The sequence below is a fragment of the Ranitomeya imitator genome, chromosome 6 (assembly GCF_032444005.1).
Source record: "Ranitomeya imitator isolate aRanImi1 chromosome 6, aRanImi1.pri, whole genome shotgun sequence".
NCBI lineage: Eukaryota > Metazoa > Chordata > Amphibia > Anura > Dendrobatidae > Ranitomeya > Ranitomeya imitator.
The window spans coordinates 175,119,584-175,142,132 of NC_091287.1; the positions used below are offsets into that span (position 1 = coordinate 175,119,584).

Here is a 22,549-nt window from a genome sequence, read left to right on the forward strand (position 1 = left end):
ACATATGGGGTATCAGCGTACTCAGGACAAATTGCACAACAATGTTCGCGTCCAATTTCTTCTGTTACCCTTGGGAAAATAAAAAATTGGGGGCAAAAAGATAATTTTTGAGAAAAAATATGATCTTTTATTTTTACAGCTCTACATTATAAACTTCTGTGAAGCACTTGATGGGTCAAAGTGCTCACCACACATCTAGATAAGTTCCTTAGGGGGTCTACTTTCCAAAATGGTGTCACTTGTGGGGGGTTTCAATGATTAGGCACATCAGGGGCTCTCCAAACGCGACATGGCGTCCAATCTCAATCCCATTCAATTTTGCATTGAAAAGTCAAACGGCGCTCCTTCCCTTCTGAGCTCAGCCATGCGCCCAAACAGTGGTTTACCCCCACATATGGGGTATCAGCACACTCAGGATAAATTGTACAACAACGTTTGGGGTCCAATTTCTCCTGTTAGCCTTGGTAAAATAAAACAAATTGGAGCTGAAGAAAATTTTTGTGAAAAAAAGTTAAATGTTTATTATTTTTTTAAACATTCCAAAAATTCCTGTGAAACACCTGAAGGGTTAATAAACTTCTTGAATGTGGTTTTGAGCACCTTGCATTGTGCAGTTTTTAAAATGGTGTCACACTTGGGTATTTTCTATCATATAGACCCCTCAAAGTGACTTGAAATGTGATGTGGTCTTTAAAAAAAAAATGGTGTTGTAAAAATGAAAAATTGCTGGTCAACTTTTAACCCTTAGAACTCCTTAACAAAACAAAAATTTGGTTCGAAAATTGTGCTGATGTAAAGTAGACATGTGGGAAATGCTACTTATTAAGTATTTTGTGTGACATACAGTACAGACCAAAAGTTTGGACACACCTCATTTAAAGATTTTTCTGTATTTTCATGACTATGAAAATTGTAAATTCACACTGAAGGCATCAAAACTATGAAATAACACATGTGGAATTATATACTTAACAAAAAATGTGTGAAACAACTGAAAATATGTCTTATATTCTAGGTTCTTCAAAGTAGCCACCTTTTGCTTTGATGACTGCTTTGCACACTCTTGGTACATTACATATACAACGTATTAACCACTTCCTGGGCTTCCCTTAGTCTAATAAGGGAAGTAACTCTTAATACGTTACATAAACAACGTATTAAGGCTACGTTCACATTAGCGTTTCCCGACGCAGCGTCGGGAAACGCTGCGGCAACGCATGCGTCATGCGCCCCTATATTTAACATGGGGGACGCATGGACATGCGTTGTGCTGTGTTGTGCGATGCATGCGTTTTTTTTGCCGCAAGCGTCGGGCGCAGAAAACGCAACAAGTTGCATTTTTCTTGCGTCCAAATTTCGGCAAAAAACGACGCATGTGTCGCAAAACGCAGCGTTTTTGCGTGCGGTTTGGTGCGTTTTTATTTGCGTTGTGAGCGTAGCCTAACCGCTTCCTGGGCTTCCCTCAGTCTACATTGAGATATCTCTGATGGGTCCGACACAATATCCCTTTCTGCTCTTTCTAATTTCTCTATGATCTCTTGATCTTCCATCCTAGTCTTGGATTTACATCTAGAAATCTCCCTAAAAAGAAGGCCCCTCAGAAAAGCTTTCATTGCGTCCCAAACTACCCGCTTATCAGCGCCATCTTCATTAAACTGCCAGTACTCTGTGATCTCCTTCTTAGGCCGGCGTCACACTTGCGAGTTTTACGGACGTAAGAGCGCAGAATCTACGTCCGTAAAACTCGCAAAAAATACGGCACAATTATTCTCTATGCCCCTGCTCCTATTTGCCGTATTTTACTGATCAGTATTATACGGCTTTCTACGGCCGTACAAAATCGCAGCATGCTGCGTTTGTCACCGTACTGCGCAAGAAATACGCCAATGAAAGTCTATGGAAGTGTGAAAAATACGGATTACACACGGACAAGCAGTGTGACTTGCGAGAAATACGCAGCGCTGTTAGAGAGAAAAGCCGGCAATTCAGTGCGGTGTACAGTAAAATCACACTGACAGCTTACAGTCCAATAGGTAGAATAAATGTGTACACATAGAATAGGTATATATATATATATATATATATATGTCAGTGAGACACATATATGTATATATATTAATATTTATTCCAGCGCTATACAGCTTGAAAGCCGGTAATTCCAATACCGGCTTTTTCTTTCTCCTTCCTAAAACCCGACATGATTTGAGACATGGTTTACATACAGTAAACCATGTCTTCTCTCCATTTTTTTTGCAGATTCCACACTACTAATGTCAGTAGTGTGTATCTGCAAAATTTGGCCGTTCTAGCTCTTAAAATAAAGGGTTAAATGGCGGAAAAAATTGGCGTGGGCTCCCGCGCAATTTTCTCCGCCAGAGTAGTAAAGCCAGTGACTGAGGGCAGATATTAATAGCCTGGAGAGGGTCCACGGTTATTGGCCCCCCCCTGGCTAAAAATATCTGCCCCCAGCCACCCCAGAACAGGCACATCTGGAAGATGCGCCTATTCTGGCACTTGGCCACTCTCTTCCCATTCCCGTGTAGCGGTGGGATATGGGGTAATGAAGGGTTAATGCCACCTTGCTATTGTAAGGTGACATTAAGCCAGATTAATAATGGAGAGGCGTCAATTATGACACCTATCCATTATTAATCCAATTGTAGTGAAGGGTTAAATAAAACACAAACACATTATTTAAAATTATTTTAATGAAATAAAAACAATGGTTGTTGCAGTATTTTATTCAACGCCCAATCCAGTCACTGAAGACCCTCGTTCTGTGAGTAAAAAAACATAATAAACCAACAATATACTTACCCTCCGCAGATCTGTAACGTCCAACGATGTAAATCCTTCTGAAGGGGTTAAAACATTTTGCAGCAAGGAGCTGTGCTAATGCAGGCTGCTCCTCGCTGCAAAACCCCAGGGAATGAGGCTAAAAATAGATCAATGATCTATATTTAGCTTTATTTGCGGTGAGGCGCCCTCTGCTGGCTGTTCATAGATCGTGGGAAATTACCTAGAAAGCCAGTGAGCTTTCTAGGTAATTTCCCACGATCTATGAACAGCCAGCAGAGGGCGCCTCACCGCAAATAAAGCTAAATATAGATCATTGATCTATTTTTAGCCTCATTCCCTGGGGTTTTGCAGCGAGGAGCAGCCTGCATTAGCACAGCTCCTTGCTGCAAAATGTTTTAACCCCTTCAGAAGGATTTACATCGTTGGACGTTACAGATCTGCGGAGGGTAAGTATATTGTTGGTTTATTATGTTTTTTTACTCACAGAACGAGGGTCTTCAGTGACTGGATTGGGCGTTGAATAAAATACTGCAACAACCATTGTTTTTATTTCATTAAAATAATTTTAAATAATGTGTTTGTGTTTTATTTAACCCTTCACTACAATTGGATTAATAATGGATAGGTGTCATAATTGACGCCTCTCCATTATTAATTAGGCTTAATGTCACCTTACAATAGCAAGGTGGCATTAACCCTTCATTACCCCATATCCCACCGCTACACGGGAATGGGAAGAGAGTGGCCAAGTGCCAGAATAGGCGCATCTTCCAGATGTGCCTGTTCTGGGGTGGCTGGGGGCAGATATTTTTAGCCAGGGGGGGGCCAATAACCGTGGACCCTCTCCAGGCTATTAATATCTGCCCTCAGTCACTGGCTTTACTACTCTGGCGGAGAAAATTGCGCGGGAGCCCACGCCAATTTTTTCCGCCATTTAACCCTTTATTTTAAGAGTTAGAACGGCCAAATTTTGCAGATACACACTACTGACATTAGTAGTGTGGAATCTGCAAAAAAAATGGAGAGAAGACATGGTTTACTGTATGTAAACCATGTCTCAAATCATGTCGGGTTTTAGGAAGGAGAAAGAAAAAGCCGGTAATTGAATTACCAGCTTTCAAGCTGTATAGCGCTGGAAAAAATATTAATATATATACATATATGTGTCTCACTGACATATATATATATATATATATACCTATTCTACGTGTACACATTTATTCTACCTATTCTACTGTAAGCTGTCAGTGTGATTTTACTGTACACCGCACTGAATTACCGGCTTTTCTCTCTAATATATGTGTCTACTGACATATATATATATATATATATATATATAGACAGTATATATATATATTTTCTTTTCTTTTTGGGACACATGGATCACTTCTATAGCGGTATGTTGGTTTTGCTAGCCTGCGAGAAAACCACGCAGTACGGATGCCATACGGATTACATACGGAGGATGCCATGCGCAAAAAACGCTGACACACCCTGCCTACGGAGGAGCTACGGACCACTTTTTTCGGGACTTTTCAGCGTATTACGGCCGTAATATACGGACCGTATTGTTTTACGCTGTGTGTGACGCCGGCCTAAATGTTATCCATATTAATATGCTCAAGCCACAGGGGGTGAAATTTCTTCCCACCTCCCCATCCAGTCCTCCCACCTGTCTGTCTAATCAAGAGCTCTATAGGCTTGTGGTCCAAAATCACTCTTGGGAGAGATTCTATCCCACAGATCATGCGCGTCATTAAATCATTTCCTAGTGCTAGGTCAATCCTGGAAAGGGGACCGTGGGTTGCAGAATAACAGGAGTAACAGACTACATTCTCATTCCTCACTCTCCAGAGGTCCACCATCCCCAATTCTTTCATATAATTCCCAAACGTCGAGAGTTTTTTGTGCCTTTGCTTAAACCTTTCTTATACCTGTCCCACCCTTCATCCATCACATTATTGACATCCCCAATAATTAACATTAGTAATCCCATACCCCGTTTATACAATTCAAATATTTCTTGTACCTTTTTCCCACAATATGGGGGTGAGAAGTAAACAGCCGCTAGACATAATGGTTGCCCATAAATTTTGCAGAATAACAGAACATATTGCCCATCTCTATCTACATGGCTCTCAATTTTTTCAAAAGACGCCCCAATCAGTACCTAGCATGTGAAGAATACATAGAGTGATAAGACCTCCCTATCCACCTCCTTTTTAACACTTCTTCCTTTTCTGCAAGTAAATGTGTCTCCTGGAGACAAATGACATCCGGGCCCCGTTTTCTCACATATTCCATAATTGCCATTCTCCGAGTTCCCTCCGACAGTCCTCTTATATTCCAACTAACAACTTTAATTGTGTCTCCCACCATGAAACCGCACAAATACAAATTCCTGACCCCTTGAAATAGGATGTTGTTCCCAGCAAACTATAAGTCCCAATTTCCAGCAATAGATCTCACCCCTCCCCTCCCCCCCAATATTCATTAACACAATAACCCATAACTAATCCGCTATTGTCTTTCACCTCTCTTATCAGAGAGTAGTTAGGCCAGTGTCTAGCTACCCTTCCCTCAGTACCTGTAATCCACTGTAACTAGAACACCTCCCCAACCCCTCCGCATATAAAACAACATTATGACAATAAGTCTTCTGAGAACCGCAATAAACTATTAAACCAAAGTCCGGAGGTAACAATAAGGCAGCATCATCTTCATCTCCAGAATCTTCCTTTCACTTCCCCCCTTCTTTGTTAGCTGTGAGCTTCTGCTTATTTAAGTCCAGCCACTTTGTGGCTTCTTCTGGTGTTGAAAAAAGTGAACCGCCCCCAGGGCTACAACCCTTAATTTCGCCAGGTAGAGAGTAGAATAAATCAATGTCAAGTCTCTCAATCTCCTTTTAACTGCTCCTTAACTCATTCTCTGTTTTTGCACCTCAGCCAAGTAGTCAGGGTAAATAGAGATCTTCTGGTCATTAATGTACATGTCCTCAGCTGCACGAGCACTTCTCAATATGGCATCTCTGTCCCTATAGTTCAGGATCCTAGCAAGGATAATATGAGGGGGGACCCCGGCGGGAAAGGTTTCATTGGAACGTGGTGTGCCCTTTCCACCGCAAATAACTTAGACAGGTTATCAGCACCTATCTTGTCCTGGAGCCATTTTTCAATAAATGTTGTAGGGTCATTTCCTTCAGTCTCCTTAGGGATACCCAATAGTCTCACATTATTCCTCGGTGAGCGATTCTCCAGATCATCATTCTTATTAATCAAAGCAGCACATTTTTGCAGACACTGAGTGTGGGACCTCTGCATTTTAGAGAGTTGATCCTCCTGCACACTTACGCTCTCCTCCACCTCACCCACTCTCTTATCCATTTTAGTCATGTCTGCCTTTATTGTATTTACTTCTGCTATAGTCCCATCCACTCTGTGAGTGAGAGTTATCGAATTTGGCATGATCTGATCAGATCATAAATGTCTCGCAAAGTGGGTTCCCCTGTTATAAGCTTCTCAACAGCTTCTTGCTCCACACCATCATTTTCCCGCCTTCCTTCCTCCCCCTCTGGCCCCTCTGAACCGTGTCATCTTCTGAAACTTCTCCTTGCAGTTTCATTTTCTCTCCTTCCCTGCTCCATCCACCCAGGCATACTTTTCAAGCTTAGCAGCCACTTCTAGCCTCTTTGCATATGAGGCATTTGCAGCGTCTGCTCTCTCAGCTCTCTCAGCTGCCTCCACACTGTTGGCGCCATCCTGGATCCGGGTCACTGCTCCTGCCTTGCGTCCTGCTGCCTTTTCCGGACCATGTCTGCAGATCTGCACAGCACCAAACGTCGGGGCTGACCTCCGGTAACCTCCCTCAGCGACACAACGCGTTATCAGCTCCCAGAGAGATCATATCTTCAGGATAAATGCAGGGTCACAGCGGAGGAGCTCCAGAAGCCGACCGCTCACATCTGGTGCTAGGCCACGCCCCCGCCATTTGGATAAGTACACCATCTTTCGTGGGCCATATAAAACTATAAACTAGAAAGTTATCCTGCTATGTTTGGTCAAACATTATATTAAATCATCCCTAATGTGATGGCTGTAATTGTTTCTTTTTCATGCAGCTGTGATGTTAGCTGGTATCTATGTGTCACGGCCACTCGTTCTGCGGCCGTGCCTGCTGCCAGGACCACTGCCGCTCCCCCCGCTCATACATACCTGCTGAGGCGCGCTCATCCTGCAGGCGCGCGTCCTCTCGTTCATTCTTCTTCGCTCCCTGGTTCTCGTCGAGTGCGCGTGCACACTGCCCACTCCAGCACTTCCTCTTTCTGATTTACAGGCGCTCTGTATCTCCTCTCTGTGATCCTGGAGGACCATGACCCAGAAGTCCTTCAGCACTCCATGTATTTAAGGCAATTCCTTCCTCTGCTCCTTGCCTGTCTGTCATTTGTGCTTCTGTGACTCAAGTCCACCTTTGTCTTTGCACTGCCTGTTCAGTGAGGACGGACTAGGCCGCAGGCCTTTGAGGGAGGATGACATGACAGGGTTGAATGGGTCTATAGGGGGTGAGCGGAAAGGTGGGGGCGATAATATGGAGTGAGGTGAGGGGAATATTTGAATTGGGGATTACGGATTGGCTGAGGGCAAGGTAGGCAGGAAGGTGGGGGCGATAAGGGGGGATTGACTATAAAAGGGGGCACCCATCTTAGAGGAGCAACCATTTTGGTGCCCCTCTGATTAGATAGCAAGCTCTGTGGGAGAGAGATAATGGAGGTTGAGGCAATTCTTCAGCATCTCCGTGATGCAGCTAGAACCAGGGGCGCAGGCTGGCTGCAGGCGTCACTGCAGGGCCTGCTTCCTGAAGGGGGATCCGGGTCAGCTAATTTACTGACTGAGGGCCGCCGGCCTCGGAGGTCTCGGCCTCCGGAGTGCCTGAGCCCCGAGGTCACCCCCAGGGCCCGACGCCGTATGAGGAGCCCCTCAGGGGACCCTCCGGTTCCAGCAGCAGACCGCGGCTCTAGCGGGCGCTGCCAGGGAGCCGGGAGGAATCCCACCAGTCGGCGGGGCCTACAGCGGGGGGAGGTGTCGGCCTCCCCTTCATCAGAAAGATCGTCAGCGCTGCCGGAGCCAGGGAGAGGAGCGGCCGGTGCCCAGCCTGGAACGGGCCCGGCTCAGCGGCGGCAAGTAACACAGAGGAGCAGGCGGGGGCCTGTACGGCGGGCGCCTCAAACGGCGGCACGGCGCAGGAGGTCAGCATACTCACCGGTGACGGCCGGTGGGCAGGAGCCAGGCGCAGGAGCGGCGGCGAGCCCATCCATCCAGGCCGCCGCTCAGCGCGACATGTGGGACTCTCAGGCGGCAGCAGCACAGGCCCCTGAGTGCAGAGCAGTCAGTGATGGGCGCCGGTTTAGTCCCGCCCACTCGCTGACTGCTGCTGCTAGTAACTGTTACAGTGCTGGAGGCACTGCAGATAATGTCAATGCATGGGATTATAATCAGAGGGGGGTGCAGACAGGAGCTACGGAGGGGCCGAGGGCATTAGTATATGGGGGGGCTGAGGCAGCTAGCGGGGGCAGGTTGGTGGAGCGTCCCGCTGCACGCCTTGAATCATCACAGGCAGCATCCGTGGATCGGGACCACCCTGTGGGTCCTATCACCGCAGCGACATCTCAGGACTGGCCCATGGAAGTTCGTGGATCATCAAGCCCGCACGGACATGGAGGGGCATGGACTGTAGGAGCGCATCTGGACCCGGAATCAGCGGCTGCTGGGATCACAGCACCCAGGCAGCCTGGTGAGAGTGCCGTTTTATCTTCTTTATTGCCATCACTAGCTCCTAGTGTTGATTTATGTAGAGGGGAGGTTTCTGTAGGGGGGGTTAGTGTTGGCGCGGGTATTTTAATGCAAGGGTTAAAAGATTTGTTCCAAATGTGGGAGACAAGGGGTAGGCAGATTGAACCATCGCCTTTATCAGCGTGGTTGGGGAATGTTCGGGAGAGGGGGGTCCTGGGGGCGGAAGGAGTCGGCGACTCTGGCAGGCCAGGATCCAGTATTTCGCAAGGGGCTCCATTGGCACCTGGGTTGACATCAGTTGGTAGTTGCGAAGTAGTTCAGCAGGGAGGCTCGGCGACAGCGGAAAGTGGGACTAAAGAAAAGGATGAATCAGTTCGGGTTGATGATTCGGCTAGGGGGGAAGTGTACGTGTGTTTTGTGGGGCCTTTGGGCGCGCATTTGAAACCTGAGGTGAAAGAGAGAATTTGGAAAGGGGAGTATGTTGAAATATTTTCACTGCTCCCTTTAGAGCGCTTCAATTTAGATAAAGCCCGTAGGGATGATTCCAAAAAAGAGGACGAGGAGAAGAGAAGGTTTAGATTAATCCCTCGTACCTTTTCTAACTGGTTACAGGCTTTTGCGATTTTTGCTAGTGTCATAGGGGAGAAATCGCCAGAAACTTGTGCCTCCTTGTTTTGCTATTTAGATATCATTGGGGAGGTGTACAGGGTCTATGGGGGTCAAGGGTGGATTAGATACGATGAACAGTTCCGTCAACGTAAAGCGGTGCGTCAAAATATTAGGTGGGATCACAAGGATATTTCCTTGTGGATGAGAGTGATAGCACCGGTCAGGCCGAATCAGGGTTCTCAGTCATTTCTCGGGGGCACCGGGGGTTCAGGACAGTCAGGGCACTCGGTGGTCATGCAAAAGGGACTGTGTTTTGCCTTCAACGAAGGGACATGCAGGTTGGGGCAAAGTGTAAGTTTAAGCACGAATGTTCATCATGCGGAGGAACCCATGGGGCAGCAAGATGTTTTAGGGGAGGGAAGCAAAAAGGGTCAGATGGATTTGACAAAAGGGGTGACTCCAGTGCGTCTGGCAGAGATGGAGCGGTTCCTAAGTAGATATCCTGATAAAAAAGGCAGCGTCCACTTTGAGAAATGGTTTTAGGAATGGTTTTTCAATACCTTTTGTGGACGTTAAGGTGCAGTGGTCCAAAAAGAATTTGAAGTCGGCCTACGATTTTCCTGAAGTGGTCACGGAAAAATTGAATAAGGAGGTGTCACTTGGTAGAATGGCCGGCCCTTTTCAGTCTCTCCCTATGGAGGGATTGAGAGTTTCTCCATTGGGGGTGGTACCCAAAAAGGAGGCTAACAAATTTAGGTTAATCCATCATCTTTCGTTCCCAAAAGGTTTGTCAGTGAACGACGGCATTGATCCACAGTTGTGCTCGGTTCTTTATACGTCGTTTGACACAGCTATGGAGTGGGTTAGACATTGTGGACAGTGGGCTTTGTTGGCAAAAACCGATATTGAGGCCGCGTTTCGTTTGCTTCCTGTCAATCCGGATAGTTTACATTTGTTGGGGTGTTTTTGGAATGGGGGTTTTTACGTGGATCGTTGTTTGCCGATGGGTTGTTCCCTGTCGTGTGCATATTTTGAATTGTTCAGTACGTTCTTGGAGTGGACAGTAAAAGACGTATCCGGGCTCCGATCTTGCATCCATTATCTGGATGATTTTCTGTTTGTGGGTCCAGCACATTCCGCTGACTGTTCAATTTTGCTTCACTCTATGGAGAGTGTGTCAAGCAGGTTCGGCGTTCCGTTAGCCGCTGACAAGACGGTAGGTCCGGTAACATCTCTGAGTTTTTTAGGCATCGAGATAGATACGGTTGCAATGGAATGCCGGTTACCTATGGATAAACTCGTGAGCATGAGACTGGACGTGAGGAGAGTGTATGAGTCAAAAAAGGTGACGTTGCATGTGGTGCAATCATTGTTGGGGAAGTTGAATTTTGCATGCCGTATCATGCCAATGGGTAGGGCTTTTTGTCGCAGGTTGTCTTTGGCTACTGTAGGAGTTCGGTCCCCGTCTCATTTTATCAGGCTTCGAAAGGCCTTAAAGGATGATTTGAAAGTATGGATGCTTTTCCTGGATTCGTATAACGGGAAGTCACTGTGGATTGCACCGGTGGTGCCTGCGGAGGATTTGGGTTTTACGATCGGCCCGGTGGACGAGCAAGGTTTTTGTTTGGTCTTTCGAGAGAGTTGGCTAGCGTGTCGGTGGCCGCCTTCATGGGTGGACAACGGTTTATCTGCAAATCGATTGCTGTGTGTGGTTTTTCCCATTGCTGTTGCTTTATCTTTATGGGGATCAGAGGTCTGTAACATGAAGATTTGTTTCGGTTGTGAATCGGAAGGCGCTGTGAGAGCGCTAAATTCACTATCATCCGCAGATTCAGCGTTGCTAAGAGTTTTGCAGCATATGGTTTGGTTGGGCCTACGGTTTAACTTATGGGTCACTGCGGAATTTCGGTCGTCTAATGAATCATTGACTGGTGACGCTATTTTTTATTCACAGTGGGATCGGGTTCCAGATGGCATGTCTCAAGTGGATCTCGTGCGGGTGTTCTGTCCGGAGGAACTATGGAAGCTTCCGTTGGGGCAGTAAGAGGGTTACTGTCTAGGTCATTGGCGCCAGGAACTTAGTCGCACTATGTTAAGGCTTGGGATACTTGGGTGGATTGGGGCTTGTCGCTGGGATCGGATATGCATGACGACGAGAAATTGCTGTTGCTTTTAGGTCAAAAATGGGATTTAGGTTGGTCAGTATCTAAAGTTAATCAATTTTTGGCTGGTTTAGCATTTGGTTTTAGATTCAGGGGGCTACATGACGTCACTAAATCATTTATGGTCCTCCAGGTGATGAAGGGTTGGCGTAAGGGTTGGAAAAGCTTAGATGGTCGACGCCCTGTTTCCTACGAGATTTTATTGCAGTTGGGCGAACAATTACCAAGGGTATGTGCTAATCAGCCGGAGGTGGTTTTGTTTAAGGTGGCATTTGCTTTGGCATTCTTTGGGGCGTTTTGTTTGGGTGAGTTGGTCAGCCCAGCTAAGAATAAAAAAGGGGGGCTGCGGGGTCGGGATGTAGTTTTGCACGGGGATAAGCTGGTTATTTGGCTGCGTCAATCAAAAACTGATTTGGCTGGAAAAGGGTGTAAAATTGTGCTATTTGAAGTACCGGGTTCCCCATTGTGCCCGGTATTATGTTTTAGGGAATTTTCAGAGGGGAAGGTTTGGGATGATGAGCCACTGTTGTTGCACGAAGATGGATCGTTTTTATCTCGGTATCAGTTTGTCCCTATATTTAAGCGCTGTTTGACGCAAGGAGGTATTTCGGCAAATAATTTTTCGGGTCACTCATTTAGGATAGGTGCAGCTACGGAAGCGGCAAGAAGAGGTTTGGGCGAGGACGTGGTGCGGAGGATCGGCTGTTGGGAATCCGTGAGGTTCAGGTCTTATATTCGTCCGTCCTTGGTCTGAAGGGTGTTTTTGAGTTGGGTGAGGATTTAATAGGGTCGTGCTTTACGATTACTATGTTTTGGTTTGTTGCTTTTTCATTTCAGGAAAAAGGCCTTTACTTGCATGGATTATGGGCCACTCGTTTGTATTTTGGGCAGCGGTGCGAGCGGACGTTCGCCCTCAAGGGAGACAGCTAGGTGTGGAAAAGTCATCAGCGACCATACGTTGGATTGGAAAACGTGGAATGTACTGTAAGCAGCTCTTGCCGGAATTTCATAAGTTTGGGCGTTTGGACCGGGTGCCGGATTTATTGGTGATTCATTTGGGGGGCAACGATCTTGGTAAACGCCCTTGTAGAGAACTGATCAACGACATCAAATTTGATGTTTTAAGGTTGTGGGCCATGTTCCCGCGTTTATTAATAATCTGGTCGGATATTGTTCCTAGGAAAGTTTGGTTCGGAGCACGGTCAGTGCAGGGTATTAACAGGGCCAGAATAAAAGTTAATAGGGCAATTTCACGTTTAATGGTACGGAATGGGGCTCTTGTGATTCGCCATTTGGATTTGGAGTCAGGAACGGGCGAATATTGGAGAAAAGATGGAGTGCACTTGAATGCTATCGGTTTAGACCTATGGTGTCTTGCGGTGCAGGAGGGTATCGAAAAAGGGCTGCTGGTGTGGCGGGACACAAATGTCTGAGGCGTCAGGACATTGGTGTTGGTGGCGGGGGGGGAAAGAGGTCCTCGAAGTTGGTGGTGCTAAGAAATGGCGGCTTGGAGGGGGGGGGATGTGTGAGATCCTGTACTCCCCCTGGTGTGGCTTAGAGAATTGGTGGTTATACAGTCGAGAAGACTGGGGACGTGGGATTTTGGCGGATATTGGCCGGGCGAGTCTTTAAGCGTCTCTGAGCTGGTGCCTAGCGGCTGGGGGCAGGGACACAACCTGGAGGCCAAATTGGGGAGATTGGATACGAGTTGGTTGGCTCTTGGGGCTTCGAGGACCGCCTTCCCTGGGGTTTCAATGTTAACAAACTGTTATGTTTAAATGTTAATAAAAGATGGCTGCTGTGGCCAAATTTATCCAAACGAATGTTTTATGTGTAATTATTGGGGTAGGGGCCACGACAGTGTGGGAAGCAAGTAGATACTAGTGACTAAGGTTATTGGTCAATTTAAGCGAAACTCACAGGCATCATGAATACCTAATGTCATGAGTCTCCGCTCTGTCCAGCCAGTTCAGCTTCTCTGCCTTTCCCAGGCTTCCTTGTCTCCTCGTCCAGTCCAGCCTTCCCAGTGTCCGCTACGTTCTCTGTTAGTCGGGTGTCTCTGTCCTGTCCTGCTTCCTTTGTGTCTTCCCTTTCCCAGTGCTCCTTTGGTCTAACCTGTACTCAGCTCTTACCAAACTGTACTTTATCTTACCCTGTTCTGTCTGTTCTATGCCCAGCTTCTCTATTTTGTACCTCCTACTACCTGTCTCAGGGTTCCAACTTCTGCGGCAATAGTCTCCCTTGGGTCTGCCCCTAACGCTCCCTGTATAGGGGGTGGTCTACCTGGTCAGCTTACCCTTGGGAGGTTCGTTGTCGTGGATCTGCGGGTCCACTCCAGGTGTTCCAAAAGATCTCACAGTATGAAGCTGCTCACAACTGCTTTTACAGGTTTGTGTCAATCTGGAGCACAGTTGACTCTTTGCGATGAATTGTGAAAAGAACTTGCAACAGTAAGTTCGGAACACAGATGTATATTACACTGCATGCCTCCTCACAGTGGGAAATTGACCACAACACTCATTACATTTGCAAAACTCAAGCAGAGAGAGGTCTGCTGTATACATCACATAGGAAACATCAAAACTGCTATATATACATCAAAGATGACACCAGGCATATACATCTCAAGAGACACTGGGGCTGGAGCATATACCTAACTGAAGATCCTGGGGCATATACATCACAGGAGGCACTGGAGCATATATATCACAGGAGATGCCAGGGCATATACATAATAGAAGATGCTGGTGCATGCACATAACAGGAGACACTGAGGTTGGTGCATATAGATCACAGGAGACACTGGCGCATATACAGTAGATCACAGGAGATGCCGGGGCATATACATCACAGAAGACACAGGGGCATATACATCACAGGAAATGCTGGGGCTGATACATATACATCGCACGAGTCACTGGGGCATATACAGTGGGTACAGAAAGTATTCAGACCCCTTAAAATTTTTCACTCTTTCTTTCAATGCACCCATTTCATAAATTCAAAAAAGTTCATTTTTTCCCAATAATGTACACTCTGCACTGCATCTTGACTGAAAAATAACAGAACTGTAGAAATTTTTACATATTTATTAAAAAAAGAAAAAGCGAAATATCACATGGTCATAAGTATTTAAGTCACATGCTGTCCATTTCCTTGTGATCCTCCGTGAGATGGTTTTACTCCTTCATTTGAGTCTAGATGTGTTTAATTAAACTGATAGGACTTGATTTGGAAAGGCACACACCTGTCTATATAAGACCTCACAGCTCACCGTGCATGTCAGACCAAATGAGGATCATGAGGTCAAAGGAACTGGCCAAGGAGACCATAAATGGAATTGTGGCAAGGCACAGACCTGGCCAAGGTCGCAAAAGAATTTCTGCAGTACTCAAGACTCCTAAGAGCACAGTGGACTCCATAATCCTTAAATGGAAGAAGTTTGGGATCACTAGAAGTCATTCTACACCTGGCTGTCCAGCCAAACTGACCAATCATGGGAAAAGAGCCTTGGTGTGAGAGGTAATGAAGAACCCCAAGATCACTATGGTTGAGCTCCAAACATGCAGTAGGGAGATGGGAGAAAGTTCCACAAAGTCAACTTTCACTGCAGCCCTCACCAGTCAGGCCTTTATGGAAAAGTGGCCTGATGTAAGCCTCTCCTCAGTGCAAGACATATGAAAGCCCACATAGAGTTTGTTAAAAAGCAAATGAAGGACTCCCAGACTATGAGAAATAGGATTATCTGGTCTGATGATATGAAGATAGACCTTTTTGGTGATAATTCTAAGCGGTATGTGTGGAGAAAACCAAGCCCTGCTCATCACCTGCCCAATACAATCCCAACAGTGAAACATGGTGGTGGCAGCATCATGCTATGGGGGTGTTTTTCAGCTGCAGGGCAGGACGACTGGTTGCCATTGAAGGAAAGATGAATGCAGACAAGTAGAGAGATATCCTGGATGAAAACCTCTTCCAGAGTGCTCTGGACCTCAGACTTGGCCAAAGGTTCATCTTCCCACAAGACAATGACCCTAAGCACACAGCTAAAATAACAAAGCAGTGGCTTCAGAACAACTCTGTGACCATTCTTGACTGGCCCAGCCAGAGCCTGACCTAAACCCAATTGAGCATCTCTGGAGAGACCTGAAAATTGCTGTCCACCAATGTACACCATTCAAGCTGACGGAACTGGAGAGGATCTGCAAGGAAGAATGGCAGAGGATCCCCAAATCCAGGTGTGAAAAGCCTGTTGTATCATTCCCAAGAAGACTCATGGCTGCTGTACTAGCTCAAAAGGCTCAAAAAGGTGCTTCTATTCAATACTGAGCAAAGGCTCTGAATAGTTATGACCATGTGATAGTTACGTTTTTTTCTTTTAAATAAATTTGCAAAAATTTCTACATTTCTGGGGTTTTTTCAGTCAAGATGGGGTGCAGAGTGTACATTAACCCCTTTCTGACATGGGACGTACTATCCCGTCGAGGTGGGGTGGGCCCCTATGACCATGGACGGGATAGTACGTCCAGCGCGATCAGCGGCGCTCACGAGGGGAGCGCCGCCGATCGCGGCCGGGTGTCAGCTGTTTATCGCAGCTGACATCCGGCACTATGTGCCAGGAGCGGTCACGGACCGCCCCCTGCACATTAACCCCTGGCACACCGCGATCAAAGATGATCGCGATGTGCCGGCGGTGCAGGGAAGTATCGCGCAGGGAGGGGGCTCCCTGCGGGCTTTCCTGAGCCCCCCGCAGCAACGCGATGTGATCGCGTTGCTGCGAGGGTCTCCTCACCTCCCTCCCTGCACGAGCCCCGGATCCAAGATGGCCGCGGATCCGGGTCCTGCAGGGAGGGAGGTGGCTTCACAGAGCCTGCTCAGAGCAGGCACTGTGAAGCAGCCTGCACTGTTATCAGATCGGTGATCTGACAGAGTGCTGTGCACACTGTCAGATCACCGATCTGTGATGTCCCCCCCTGGGACAAAGTAAAAAAGTAAAAAAAAAAATTTTCAAATGTGTAAAAAAAATTAAAAAAAATGTTCCAAAATAATGAAAAAAAAAAAATATATTATTCCCATAAATACATTTCTTTATCTAAATAAAAAAAAACAAACAATAAAAGTACACATATTTAGTATCGCCGCGTCCGTAACAGCCCGACCTATAAAACTGGCCCACTAGTTAACCCCTTCAGTAAACACCGTAAGAAAAAAAAAAAAAAACGAGGCAAAAAACAACGCTTTATTATCATACCGCCGAACAAAAAGTGGAATAACACGCAGATATAAAAAAACCCATGGTACCGCTGAAAGCGTCATCTTGTCCCGCAAAAAACGAGCCGCGATACAGCATCATCAGCAAAAAAATTAAAAAGTTATAGTCCTGAGAATAAAGCGATGCAAAAATAATTATTTTTTCTATAAAATAGTTTTCATCGTATAAAAGCTCCAAAACATAAAAAAATGATATAAATGAGGTGTCGCTGTAATCGTACTGACCCGAAGAATAAAACTGCTTTATCAATTTTACCAAACGCGGAACTGTATAAACGCCTCCCCCAAAAGAAATTCATGAATAGCTGGTTTTTGGTCATTCTGCCTCACAAAAATCGGAATAAAAAGCGATCAAAAAATGTCACGTGCCCGATAATGTTACCAATAAAAACGTCAACTCGTCCCGCAAAAAACAAGACCTCACATGACTCTGTGGACCAAAATATGGAAAAATTATAGCTCTCAAAATGTGGTAACGCAAAAATTATTTTTTGCAATAAAAAGCGTCTTTCAGTGTGTGACGGCTGCCAATCATAAAAATCCGCTAAAAAACCCACTATAAAAGTAAATCAAACCCCACTTCATCACCCCCTTAGTTAGGGAAAAATAAAAAAAATGTATTTATTTCCATTTTCCCATTAGGGTTAGGGCTAGGGTTAGGGCTAGGGTTAGGGCTAGGGCTAGGGCTAGGGCTAGGGTTAGGGCTAGGGTTAGGGCTAGGGTTAGGGCTAGGGCTAGGGTTAGGGCTAGGGTTAGGGTTAGGGTTAGGGTTAGGGCTAGGGTTAGGGCTAAGGTTAGGGTTAGGGCTAGGGCTAGGGTTAGGGCTAGGGTTAGGGTTAGGGTTAGGGCTAGGGTTAGGGCTAGGGTTAGGGCTAGGGCTAAGGTTAGGGTTAGGGCTAGGGTTAGGGTTAGGGCTAGGGTTAGGGCTACAGTTTGGGTTGGGGCTAAAGTTAGGGTTCGGGTTGGGGCTAAAGTTACAGTTAGGGTTTAGATTACATTTACAGTTGGGAATAGGGTTGGGACTAGGGTTAGGGGTGTGTCAGGGTTAGAGGTGTGGTTAGGGTTACTGTTGGGATTAAGGTTAGGGGTGTGTTTGGATTAGGGTTTCAGTTATAATTGTGGGGTTTCCACTGTTTAGGCACATCAGGGGCTCTCCAAACGCGACATGGCGTCCGATCTCAATTCCAGCCAATTCTGCGTTGAAAAAGTAAAACAGTGCTTCTTCCCTTCCGAGCTCTCCCGTGTGCCCAAACAGGGGTTTACCCCAACATATGGGGTATCAGCGTACTCAGGACAAATAGGACAACAACTTTTGGGATCCAATTTCTCCTGTTACCCTTGGGAAAATACAAAACTGGGGGCTAAAAAATAATTTTTGTGGGAAAAAAAAGGATTTTTTTATTTTCACGGCTCTGCGTTATAAACTGTAGTGAAACACTTGGGGGTTCAAAGTTCCCACAACACATCTAGATTAGTTCCCTGGGGGGTCTAGTTTCCAATATGGGGTCACTTGTGGGGGGTTTCTAATGTTTAGGTACATTAGGGGTTCTGCAAACGCAATGTGACGCCTGCAGACCATTCCATCTAAGTCTGCATTCCAAATGGCGCTCCTTCCCTTCCGAGCTCTGCCATGCGCTCAAACGGTGGTTCCCCCCACATCTGGGGTGTCAGCGCACTCAGGACAAATTGGACAACAACTTTTGGGGTCGAATTTCTCCTCTTACCCACGGAAAAATACAAAACTGGGGGCTAAAAAATAATTTTGGGGGGAAAGATTTTTTGTTTAATTTTCATGGCTCTGCGTTACGAACTGTAGTGAAACACTTGGGGGTTCAAAGCTATCACAACACATCTGGATGAGTTCCTTAGGGTGTCTAGTTTCCAAAATGGTGTCACTTGTGGGAGGTTTCTACTGTTTAGGTACATTAGGGGCTCTGCAAATGCAATGTGACACCTGCAGACCATTCCATCTAAGTCCTCATTCCAAATGGAGCTCCTTCCCTTCCGAGCCCTCCCATGCGCCCAAACAGAGGTTACCCCCACATCTGGGGTGTCAGCGCACTCAGGACAAATTGGACAACAAATTGTGGGGTCCAATTTCTCCTGTTACCCTCGGGAAAATAAAAAACTGGGGGCTAAAAAATAATTTTTGTGGGAAAAAATTTTTGTTTTATTTTTACGGCTCTCCATTATAAACTTCTGTGAAGCCCTTGGTGGGTCAAAGCACTCAGCACACATCTAGATAAGTTCCTAAGGTGGTCTACTTTCCAAAATGGTCACTTGTGGGGGGTTCTACTGTTTAGGTACATTAGGGGCTCTGCAAACGCAATGTGACACCTGCAGACCATTCCATCTAAGTCTGCATTCGAATGGCACTCCTTCCCTTCCGAGCCCTCCCATGTGCCCAAACAGTGGTTCCCTCCACATATGGTGTATCATCGCACTCACGACAAATTGGGCATCAAATTTTGGGGTCCAATTTCTCCTGTTACCCTCGGGAAAATACAAAACTGGGGGCTAAAAAAATAATTTTTGTGGGAAAAAAATTTTGTTTTATTTTTACGGCTCTGCATTATAAACTTCTGTGAAGCACTTGGTGGGTCAAAGTGCTCACCACACCTCTAGATAAGTTCCTTAGGGGGTCTACTTTCCAAAATGGTGTTACTTGTGGGGGGTTTCCATGTTTAGGCACATCAGTGGCTCTTCAAATGCAACATGGCGTCCCATCTCAATTCCTGTCAATTTTGCATTGAAAAGTCAATCGGTGCTCCTTCCCTTCTGAGCTCTCCCATCCGCCCAAACAGTGGTTTACCCCCACATATGGGCTATCAGCGTACTCAGGACAAATTGTACAACAACTTTTGGGGTCCAATTTCTTCTCTTACCCTTGGGAAAATAAAAAATTGGTGGCGAAAAGATAATTTTTGTGAAAAAATATGATTTTTTATTTTTACTGTTCTACATTATAAACTTCTGTGAAGCACTTGCTGGGTCAAAGTGCTCACCACACCTCTAGATAAGTTCCTTAGGGGGTCTACTTTCCAAAATGGTGTCACTTGTGGGGGGTTTCAATGTTTAGGCACATCAGGGGCTCTCCAAACGAAACATGGCGTCCCATCTCAATTCCAGTCAATTTTGCATTGAAAAGTCAAATGGCGCTCCTTCGCTTCCAAGCTCTGCCATGCGCCCAAACAGTGGTTTACCCCCACATGTGGGGTATTGGCGTACTCAGGACAAATTGTACAACAATATTTAGGGTCCATTTTCTCCTGTTACCCTTGGTAAAATAAAACAAATTGGAGCTGAATTAATTTTTTTGTGAAAAAAAGTTAAATGTTCATTTTTATTTAAACATTCAAAAAATTCCTGTGAAGCACCAGAAGGGTTAATAAACTTCTTGAATATGGTTTTGAGCACCTTGAGGGGTGTAGTTTTTAGAATGGTGTCACACTTGGGTATTTTCTATCATATAGACCCCTCAAAATGACTTCAAATGAGATGTGGTCCCTAAAAAGAAATGGTGTTGTAGAAATGAGAAATTGCTGGTCAACTTTTAACCCTTATATCTCCCTAACAAAAAAAAATTTGGTTCCAAAATTGTGCTGATGTAAAGTAAACATGTGGAAAATGTTACTTATTAAGTATTTTGTGTGACATATCTCTGTGATTTAATTGCATAAAAATTCAAAGTTGGAAAATTGCGAAATTTTCATAATTTTCGCCAAATTTCCGTTTTTTTCACAAATAAACGCAGGTACTATCAAAGAATTTTTACCATTGTCATGAAGTACAATATGTCACGAGAAAACAATGTCAGAATCACTGGGATCCGTTGAAGCGTTCCAGAGTTATAACCTCATAAAGGGACAGTGGTCAGAATTGTAAAAATTGGCCCGGTCATTAACGTGCAAACCACCCTTGGGGGTAAAGGGGTTAATGTGAAAAAATGAATTTTTTTGAATTTAATGTAAAGGGGTCTGAATACTTTCCGTACACACTGTACATGGAAAGGACAAACTATAGACTACTGATCCAAACAACTGACCACAAAACCAAAATACTGTACACATATGTAAAAATGACCTACGATAAAAAAAGAATCCATTCATTATGACCGCATCAATAACTAATAGGTGCATAAGATCAAATACTAAGCCACACAATTTCTATAGACAGACAGGATTTGCAGAATTAACAATACAAAAGAAGAGCTTAGTGTGACACTGCCATAGGATGCAGCCTGCCCAACAAGTTCACGAAATCTAGAAGTTTCTTACTGTCTTTTAAACTAAAACAAAGAAGGGGACACGGAGCACATTACCACCGTTACTCCTTCCAATAAAAATTATTTTTTTCCAAAATAACCTTCCTAAAAATGCCAATATTGAAACATGTTTAATTTCCTATTTTCCCTGATAGAGGAGCCTTTTTACACCAAAATGTAACTATTCACAGGTTATTCCCTAAATAAGAAGCTACACATATTGAAATTTAAATATTTTATGTGCTTTTCATTTAAAACTTTTTTAAATGGAATAAAGTTAAAAAAAATAAAAGTATAACAAAAAAAAGTGACAATCCTAGAAACCAACTTAACCGCTAGTTTCCAAATTGTGATATATGAAATGTACACACAATATAAAAACACAGTGGGAAGCGCACTATTGCAACATCCTAATAGAAAAAGTCATAATTACCATGGTGCTTGCAGGTGCAGGATGCCAGATCAGTGACAAAAGCCCCTCCTGGCATGTTCCCTCCACAATAAACACGAATGGGGTTAAATTATTGGTGACTGATTAGTCTGAGCTGCTTCTTGTACATCTGTCATTTACTAATAGGCCAGTGCTTCCTTGGTTTGCATCTGTAGATGACGCCAGTAACTTTCTGCAGCACTTTAACTCCTGGCGATAAATAATGAAGTTCTGTTGTTCCGGAGACTTGTGACTTGGGGAGAGGAGGGACTAGCAGAGTCTGAGGCTGCCAGCCTAATGTATTGGTGTCTCTATGTATCTTCTCAGTGTGTCTTCTTATTGTTATCATTTTAATTTGACCTGGGTTTTGTTGGCTTCAGTGTAACGACAGGCTGTACTTTTGTATAAGACGCCTCAGTGTCTTCCAAGTCTCACTCAGCAACAAGACCTAAGGAGAGAAACTATGCAGCTCTATTGGGGTTTGTGCAAGGGATCAGGATTACCCTGGATATTTAGCAGGCAGCTAAGCAACCATGCCAGTTCTCATACTAGACACAAACACACAGCAGAATACGGAATACCGCCACTGCCTGTAACACAGAGTAGGAGATTATGTATTCCATTTTCTAGTGTTCTGCTATATTACCAGTTTTCTGCTAATATAAGCATGGTAACTTATTGTGTTATGTGTTTTTGGAGGGTGATATATTTCCCATTTAAAGGGAGTTTTGTCACCCAGTTTTTGCTAATCCATTTTAGAGCAGCATAATGTAGAGGCAAAGACCCTGATTCCAATTCGAATTGAGATACTAATTTGGCTTTTATCCTAAGTCATATTGCACGACTCGTTTAAAGGGTTGATTGTGACTTGTAGGATCGCTACTTCCAACAGGTGGCGCTATAGAGTTTAAGTCCTCTTTTTCTCAGAAGAGGCAATTTGCATAGTTACCAAAAGGCATTTATTTTAAACAGGGGTTTGGCCGTCACAGCAATTACATCTGAGAGTGCAGAAAATTCTGCCATTTCGGGGGCTACTGTAAAATTGTGTTGGAGTGTCTTATACAAGTTATTGACACCAGATTGCTGAATAAAAATAGTTACCTACAGCTATATTAAACTCAGCCATTTGTAGTGACTGTGCAAAATATTGTCCTCCATTTAAAATGGGCAAGGCGCGTGGCAAGGGACAGGGAACTGGATGTGATGGTGATGGTGCATACTAGAAGCT

The 22,549-nt window shown here is 45.0% G+C and overlaps 1 protein-coding gene across 1 annotated transcript in view; it reads right to left on the reverse strand.

The window, feature by feature from the left end:
* DCLK3 (doublecortin like kinase 3) overlaps positions 1–21,518 on the reverse strand; it is a 62,450-nt gene extending 40,932 nt beyond the window's left edge. The window contains exon 1 of the mRNA XM_069730313.1: positions 21,325–21,518. Within this exon, the coding sequence (XP_069586414.1) occupies positions 21,325–21,379 (55 nt within the window). The 5' untranslated portion in view covers positions 21,380–21,518. The remainder of the gene's footprint in view (positions 1–21,324) is intronic.
* Positions 21,519–22,549: the final 1,031 nt, after the last annotated feature.